Here is a 9,474-nt window from a genome sequence, read left to right as displayed (position 1 = left end):
AAAATAAATCAATATTAAATTAAATAAATGTTTTAAATATAAAATTATGTGTGCAATAAATGTATAATGAATAAATTTGACTTTTTGAAACAAATTGATAAATTAATGATTACATTCTAATTCATTAAGATGCACTTGTTATTAATTGTTCCATTCCACTCTTTTGTAATTTCACTATTCTGTTATGTTCAATGCCATTCTTGAGAATACAATTTGAATTGTTATGATAATGTGTAACAATGTTTAATTTGCTACTAAAAATGTCATATTTATCTGTAGCTGGAGGCCTTTTTCAAAGTTTCGGTACTGTATTTTATAAAACAATAATCAAATCCATTGCAAAGGACTCAATAAATCGACTTATATTCCTTTGGAGCGGCTCCTTAAAGGCACAGAGCAGCACATCAGAACCAGGATCAACTGTCAGGCTTCTGGTCTGATGTAAACTCAGCCCGGTGTGGTGGGACGGGCTCCGGCAAAGAAGCAGCGTGATTCGCTGCGGGGCTCCGGTTACTAGAAGAGCACTAAACACGTTCCCTCCCCTCTCTTTCCCTTTCTGTCAGTGTCATCTCCGGAGCGTTCGGTGCTCGATTGGTTTCGTCTGGCTGCAGAAACCATGGAAGAACATGAGGATAACGTCTCAATTCCCGAATTCAACAACCTTCTCCAGGCGGACCCTAACCTCAAAAGATACGAGAACGACTTCAGGAGGAGGTAAACCAACCGACTCACACTTCGGTTTCTGTGCACAGCTTGTAAAAGCCAAGACCCCCGCTAAAGCGAGGAAAGAGCCAAGCTTACCTTGCATCCGTGTCTTGAAACACATAAAACACATCTGACATTCAAAACTCGATCATTGTGCAATAGAACGTCTCCTTCTGTGGCCACGGCACGAATGAGAAAGTAGCACAGAGCTCCATTCCCCCTCATGCACAGTGGGCTAACCTTTCAGCCCTCCCCCCTCTTCATCATCCTGCTCTTACCAGCTGGCTTTCAGATATGACTGCAGCCCATAGGAAAGTAATAATAATAATAAAAAAAAAAAAACTGCCAGAAAAGCTTCGCTTTGGGTGACAAGTTGCAGAAAAACGCAAGTCGTTTCAACTTCCTGTGTGTTTCAGCTGAAGTGTCCTACGTGCTTCAGTCAGGTGATGTGCTGAGGCGGCGCTAGTGTTCACACTGCTGCCTGTGTGTCTGGTGTTGCTGTTTTTTTTTATGTGTGAACAAAACATCAAATTGCTGTGCAGAGTTTTGGATATGCAGCTGCATCCACTTGCAGTGTTGTAGCTCCTGCGTTCCCACTGACCTCTGCTCCGTGCAGAGTGTGTTACACAATTTGCTCCTTTTAACCTAGAGTTGACATTGAAACAAATTTAGACTTGGACTCATGCATGAAGTGGCAGACTGTGTTTGGATTAAGCTCAACTGACAGGCTGTTTGGCAATATTTAGCAATTATTTCATGGCGTCAGTTACTCCTCTTTCTCAGATGTCTTAAAAAGTCCTGCAGTTTTTTATCACCTTCGCATTTTCTCCTGTCAGGCTCTCAAATAGCATTATATGTTGCTGTTATTTTAGTTGGTTAATTATCACAAAGTAGTGCTTAAGTGTGGAAGTAAAGCATTGCATGTTTTTGTTACTTTACAAGAAATCTGAAAGGTGTGGTGTGCAATTGTATTTAGTCCCTCTTTACTATGATAGCCCTGAATAATTGTAAATAGAACCTCTTTGTTTTGCAAGTTCCAGGAGATATTTGCCTTAAATTTGCGTGTTACTTATCTCAAAATATTTAATACCCATCAAACTTCTACACCGGTATCAAAACCAACCTGTTTTAGTGAAGTTTACGTTTTAAAGCTGCAGTATGTAAGTTTCACAAACATTATGTTTTTTTGCATATTTGTTAAAACAAATATGCAAAAAAAAATGTTGCAATTTGTTTTAATATGCAAACAAATATGCATATGTATAAAAAGAGACATGCAATCTGTCTTGTTTTATATTGGGACCCTGTGGTCCCACTGATCTTCTGCAGAAAGCCACCACTTGATCAGAAACAACCAATCAGAGCCAGGAGGAGGATCTTAGCGCTGTCAGTCTGTCAAATTATTAACTTTAAAAACTATTCTTTTACCTAATGAGACTGAACTAGAGCATCATTTTGTAAGCTTTCTTGTGAGCTCTAAAGAAGGGCGATTTTTGGTATTTACTTGAACTAGGCTATGTTTACCATAACAAAACCTAAGTTTTACATGAGCAGAAATACAATTATATGTTCATTTATTTTCTTTGACTATGTGAACAAATATATTTTTAAAACAAAACTATGAACAAATGTACTCTTTTGCAAACAATTTTTATTTAATTCTTTACTCATACTTTTTTTTTACATTAAATGACTTGTTCATTGCTCACCATCTGCTTGTCTGTAAAAACTTCTGCACAACTGTGCCAGAAATGTAATTCTGTGCTGCTTATTATCGCACTTTAGACACTTTATTGAGTAGAAATGGTTCTATCTCATCTCATTGCATTGAAGTTGTTCAACTTAATTTCCAGCTCATGTTAAATCACCCTCTTCTGATGATGTCCTGTTTCTCAGTCAGAAGATGACAGTAATAATAACCCGGAGAGGCATCTGCTCATTTTGGGTCATCCTTCAGTGAAACTAAGCCTCAAAACTCCACTAAGGGACCACATAGTTTCATGTGTTTTCATTACCGTGTCAGATCTCGTTTCTAATGTGGCAGGTAAGGGACCACCTGCTTAGTATTTGGAGCCAGCGATCAGGGCTGTAGCCTCGCAGAGAGATGAGCATGTCAGTTCCATCTAAGACACAGCTTGGGATTTCTAGGCTTCACTGCACACTAGACATGTCTCCAACACCTGTCCTGCTGATAAACGCTGCACATAAAGTATTTTACATATAGAATTGCTGCTGTGTCAAGGTTAATTCTTGATAAGCTCCCAGTGTTGTCATCCCCGGAGACCAAACACCATAACACGAACACAAGCTGAAATCAAAATCTCTTTTTTTGTTCTTTTTTGAGCTGCTGTGGCATGCTGAGTCTCAGTGCCAAGAATTTAGCAGCCTTATCAGAAGGAGACCTATGACCACAATGATTGATTCTTTGGATTTCACCACCAACCCAGGGCTCAGCGCTGCCCATTTTTCAGGTCTAATCCACTTTCACGTCACACAGAGAGACGCTATGCACAGTTAATCTGATTCCAGGAGAACTCTCCCATCCCAATTAGTTTTTGTGGTTGCTTGTTTCTCCTCTTGTTTAATTTCACTGGGATGCGGTTTTTGAAAGGGATTGTGAAAACAGCTGCTGTGGCTGTTTACATGTCACTGCTACAGTGTGCAGAGTTCTGTTGACACGCTTCAATATTTAACCTTCCTCTTGCACAATTCTGCAGGAAGGGTTGAGTAGTGTATGTTTTTTTTTTAACTGCAGTACAATTTGTACCTTAAAATGACTCACTAAACAAAAAGTACATGTATGTCTCTTCACTTTTAGAGTTCAGATATTTAAAATTGGACCAGTTGATCTCAAGTTCAGGCGTCCAAATACAAGCAAAGGGCTTTCAGCAAAAACTAAAAATCCAGCAATTAATGTTAATCTGCTTGGAAGGGTGTTTGGAGCAAAACTGATTATTATTTTCATTATTAGTACAGTTTTGCTGAGTAAAGTGGACTCCATTTATTCATTACATCACAGCCACATACTAATAGATAAAATCCTTAGAAAAATTAAGAAGAAGCTAATGGATGCAGTCTTCCTTGTCTCTATTCTACAGCCAATCAACACCATGGAAATGAATTCTGCTGCTGGACTGGCTGCTTCGCAAACACCAGCCAGTGGCGTGTAAAATACCATTGCACTTATGTATTCCACTCCAGCGTTTTTCTTGTGTGCTTCATGGATAGGCAAAGTTTTCATGAACAAATTGGAGTTGTGTTACATTTGTCGATGGTGAATCGACAAATACTGAACAGCAAATGCGAGGGTTTACTGTAGTAATTATCTGAACACACAAAAGCACATCAGAAGGAACATGTGATTTGATTGGTTGATTAAATTTGGCTGTAAAAAGTGAAGGAATTTTCTGCTAGTACAATTTCGGTTAGAGTAAATATTTTGAGTTGAGTGACATCAGTTAGTCACCACTATATGATGTCACAATACTCAAAAAAAGTTTGTTTTTTGGCAATTGACTTCTGTTCAGACACTAAGTTACTTCCTCTTCCTTTGCTTCCTCGGTCCTCAGTCAGAAGGACGTTATTTTAAACTCTCCCTACTGAAGACCTGACGTAAACCCCCAATACGATCCAAGATCAAGGGCTGAACAGCTTTCTCATGTGTGTCTTCATGTGATCCAGATGGACTCGACACCACTGTGCTTCAGCTGTCACCATCACTCACGCAACACATCACAACAGAACCGATCACTCTATATTTAGATTCTCACATTTTGCAACCAGGAGAGTGTTAACCTGACGCAGAGTTCAGCTTTTACCCAGAGATGGATACAAATATTATTTGAAATACTGTTGCGAGACTGTAATTTTTGTTAAAATACAAAGGCATTTAATAAAATAAAATAAAATAAGCTGAATTTGACTAGAGATATGAAGCAATGACTTCTATGTCTTTACTGAATAAGTTTCTCATGACCAATATGGCAAAAAATACTAAATTTAGTTGGATTTCAAGTTAAGACATTTTTTTGTGATTTTTGTTCACAAATACTACAAAATGATATAAAAACAAGACCACTGAGCATGTGTGACCTATGGAAGCTTTGCTGGACAGGGCTCTATAAGGGGCAGTTGATGGTTTTCAAAGCAGGGCTGTGTAAAGGATTTTTAGCTCATAGGACTGGTTCAATAGAGATTTGTAGTTTTGTAGCACAAGCATAAAATGTTTGCGATAATATTTTAAAATGCAGATTTTTAATGTACATTATAATGTACAGCCCTATGTGGTATACAAAGGTTTCTAAAAGTTGTGTTTAAAATGATTTTTTTCCCTCCTTCCACCTTAGGAACCTTAATTCCTAAGGCTTATAATTCACCAGACAAGGTGCTGGAGTGGGCATAAACTAACACAAACTGAGCACTTCGCCATCAATTGCTGGGCATTGGTGGTCAGCTGGCTGAAAGAAGGCTACCACTTAGCACTACCCATCACTTTGTTTAAGGAAGCTGTGTTAAAGAGTTAGCAAGCTGGGACTGGCATGTGTGTTAAGCAGCTTATGATAGGCTGGCTAGCCCCGGAGATATTACATTGTTATTCTATAGAGCAGAACAGCAACTATGTTTATGTAGTGGGTTTATGGGTTTATTCTGTGGTTTATTTTAGCGGGTGTTATATATTTTTGTTACAATCTGTGTATTAAAATCGCAATTATGTCATACATATATGATGGAGTGGTGACATCAAGGTATGCACAAGTCAAATAATCAGAGCATAGGATCTATCAATTTTACCATAATATGCTGTAATCAAGGAGAGCAAATAATAATAATAATAATAAAACCCTTTTATTTTTACTTTATCAAAAGACAGATATAGGTTAGAGATATTTTCCCACAGATAGGAACAATTCCTTTTTTTCTGACTATATTTAAAATACTTTTCATCAAAACATCTTTAGCACACGTTTCCACTTGTCCTTGTTCTAAAAATAAAATGATTCTTCAGGGCAGACCTCAAAGAAAATTGCATTGGCCCAAATGAGTGCGTTTCTCTTTGAAATGGGAAGTTAAATTATGTAAAAAGGGCTTTTGTTTACATAAAAACTGGTGAAAGGACTGTAAATCTTCTAAATATGAAATATGTCTGAGCTTGTTACTCTGTGGATATAAAATGTAAGCTACTTTTTGGCACTGAATGGCTGACAAAAATCAGTAAATGAAGGTCTGATGCTAAATTATTATTGTATAAAATCTTCCTCATCTTGCAGTTTGGAGAGTTTTGCCACCAATATGAAAGTAATTGTAGGCAAAATCACCCATTTTTCTTTACTGTCAAAACTTTAATTTCCACCTATACAGATGTTTTCATAAATACTTCAGCTATTTCTGAACCACCCAATGCTGTTGTAGGTAAATACATGTGTCGTGTTTATTTAATTCAAAGCTCTTTGAAGCTGGCTCGTTTTGTCAGTGGGGAACTAAGCTTTTGTCCTACATTCACTTCAAGAACTGGCAGCGGACACTTTGAACCAGAACTGGTACAAAGCCCACACAGGCCAGTTTTCCTAATGAAGTGTAAGCGAGACAGAATCTCTAAAGAGTAAAGTCAAAGAATGCACCTCTGGCCACAAATATACAGCACAAAATAGGCCACAAAATAGTACAGCAGAACTGCTCCACAGCTGCTGCCAGATTTGGTAAGTTTGTCACTTTTTCTCCAAATCACCCCAGACTGGATGTTTCGCTGCTCACTTTGTTTTTCACACTTCTGTGGCTCCGTAGAAGGAACATCTTCTGGGTCTGGAGAAGAATTAAACCCCTCTGTGTAAGGGTGAACAACAATTAATTTTAAAATCGTATCATGATATTTTTGGTTATTTATTGTCATAAAAATGAAAGTGTCTTTTTTTTTTAGGCAACTTTGTGACTGCATGTCACAGTAATCCTAGCTACACACGTCAGATATTGATGACTGTCACAGCTTTTTTCTAAGTAAAGCAACTTTTTGTCTTTTAATCGTATTACTCTCTTCTGGTAATATTGCATCTTTATTCTGGTGATTTTAAGACTTTATTCTCATGATATTATAACTTTTTATTCTCGTCACTAAATGGATGAGAATATAAAAACTAAAACCCTAAAAGTCTGTTGTTTGAACTTCAACGTATTTATTTTTTTTATTTTATGTGATAGATCAACCCAATTTAAAAAAAAACAAACAAAAAAAAACATCTTTTGTTCAAATGAAGCACCCCAAATTGTTGCATTTATTTGAACTAAGCCTCTAAATGTAGTTCAGAAGTCATCTAATTGAATATGTGTTTGTAATATAATCGTAGAATAAATTCAGCTGCTCTGTGAAGCTGTGAGAGGCTAGTTAGAGACCATTAGTGGACAAGCAATATCATGAAGACTAAGGAACACACCAGACAGGCCAGGAATGAAATTGTAAGCAAGTTTGAAGCCAATAGGTTATTCAAGCTGTGGACGTCCCCTATTCAATCCATCATCTGAATAAAATACTTTACAATTAGTGGAATGAAAAAGCCTAAGTGTCAATAGTTTTGTTTAACTGGGCCTTTAATAAGTTGCCCTTTTTTATTTCAGCAGCAATCAGGTATTTGTGGTGTGTCAGTGAAGCAGTGAAAAGATTTTCCTAACAAAAAGTGCTGCCTTCCTCTTGTATGTTGCAACCTGAGCGCTTGTGTTCTTGTGGGAGCCAGTTCGGCATGTTACTGAATGTGAGCCCCCGCTGTGCAGTACGAAGTAGGCAAACCTCAAGAGTTTTCTCTGCTTTAAAAACCACATTCTTAGACTTAAAAGCCTCATAAGAAGTAGAGGATAAGATCAGTCAGTTTCCACGAGCAGGAGGGCTCTATAAAGTGCTGGCTTAGGGGGCCCACTTTTTTTTTTCCTTCTTCTTTTGGAGTGAGATTTTGCTGCTCCGCTGTGGCATCCAGCAGTTTTTTGAGATTGAATATGAGAGCTGTGAACAATCTAAATTTATTTTAAAACATATTCATTTTTGGACTACATTATACTATTTAAGTTCCCCCCACCCCCCTCCTCTAGTTTATATTTTTATTTTGGAACCAGGCAGAAGACGATGTTTACCTTCTGTAGCCATCTTAAAAGACTGGTTTAGAAATGGGGATTAAAAAAGTTGGAAGAAAAATAAAAATAATTTTATCAACTTTTATCCATTGTTTTTCAACAGAAGTTTTTGTTTTTTTTCCGATGTGAAACTCCCTGATGAAAAGATGAACTGACAAAGCCCCAACTACAATCTTCTCCTCTACAAGTTTTTGTAACATTTTAGGAACTATTATTTTGCTCTATGTAATATTAACAAAAGTCAGCATTTCCATAACTGAAAGCAGCTATAGCTTAAATATTCAGAAAGGTTTAATCATACTCAGGATTTTTAGCATCTTCTATCAGATAAATAAGCACTGGTAGTTTACTTTACAAAGCATATTGACAGAGTTCATTGTAAAAATATAGATATTTTTGATGTATTGTACACTGCTAGCTGCCTGTGGATTTTTAGTTTAAACAACGTTTGTGAAAATTTAGTCAGGATCTTTTGGTCAGTATTGAAACTGTGGTTGCATCTCGATTTGGGGAAAAAACCCATTCCATTGCACTCAAAAATACAAAGACTGACTTTAACATAAATGTTCTATTTATACTAAACCTTCACTTAAAATATGAGACTTGCCATAATAATATTTTGATGATTATTTTAATTTGTTGATTAAAATTGCAAAAACATTTGTTTTTACCTGCTCAACAATACATGAAACACAATATTTAATGAAACAAGCAAAGTAGTTTGATTTCTGTATTGAAAAAAATGAATGAAAATTGCACCCAATCAATTGTCTAATGTGCATCTGCATAAAATGAACAACCTGATAAATTTATGTCATTTTTGAATTGTGATCGAAGGCCGCACAAAATAATTTTAAGGACTGCAAATGCTACACTTTGGGACACCCTAGTTGAGAGGAAGGATTATAATGAATAGTCTGTTTACATAGATGAATGGATTACAACATTCTCAAAATATGTGTAATGAGCAATTAAAAAACAAAGATTCACTCAAGTTGAATCTGAAGGTTTGCTCACTGTGGAAAACAGGAATGGGTCTGAAAACCTTCCCTTAGCTTCTGTTTGTAGTGCCTCAATAACTCACAGATAGTATGATAACATAAAATGTCAACACATAATAAAAATCTACAGAGAACCGGGAAGGTTTCAGGTGAATGCAGAGAGAAGAAACTAGTTATGAGGTGAGCCACAGTTCTGCAGTTTTAATACCGACTTCACTGCATTTGGAATTCAGGAGCCGCCCGCCAGGGAAAAAAAAAAAAAAAAAAAAAAAAAAAGGGTTGCCATATGTGATAAGATGGCCGAAGCTTCTGCTCTTTGCTGCTTTATGTGCGGGTGTCATCGAACCAAATGCTGCCACAGAGTCTCATGTGAAGCAGCATGAATTTTGTAATAATAAAACACATAATTTGTCAAGACATTAAATTAAAAAAAAAAAAAAAACTATGTTGAAAGAATACATTTCAGAGGCACATTTTGTCACGTATCATTTTGCCTGCGTGACATCACGCAGGCACGTGACATTTTGTCACGTGCCTACTTCCAGATTTGTGGATTATTTTGACATACCTAAATGTTTCAGATCATCAAAAAAAAAAAAAAAAAAAAAAAAAAAATGAATTTAATAATATATATAAATTAAAAAATATATATAAA

The 9,474-nt window shown here is 36.5% G+C and overlaps 1 protein-coding gene across 1 annotated transcript in view; it reads left to right on the top strand.

Moving 5' to 3' along the window:
- The first annotated feature begins 507 nt into the window (after positions 1 to 507).
- The window catches only part of gbe1b (glucan (1,4-alpha-), branching enzyme 1b), a 127,159-nt gene continuing 118,192 nt past the window's right edge, over positions 508 to 9,474 (top strand). Inside the window, exon 1 of the mRNA XM_015029438.1 lies at positions 508 to 714. Within this exon, the coding sequence (XP_014884924.1) occupies positions 617 to 714 (98 nt within the window). The 5' untranslated portion in view covers positions 508 to 616. The remainder of the gene's footprint in view (positions 715 to 9,474) is intronic.

This window comes from Poecilia latipinna, unplaced genomic scaffold (assembly GCF_001443285.1).
Source record: "Poecilia latipinna isolate Pla-1442-1.1 unplaced genomic scaffold, P_latipinna-1.0 Scaffold10, whole genome shotgun sequence".
Lineage (NCBI taxonomy): Eukaryota > Metazoa > Chordata > Actinopteri > Cyprinodontiformes > Poeciliidae > Poecilia > Poecilia latipinna.
This window is presented reverse-complemented; position numbering and strand designations above follow the sequence as displayed.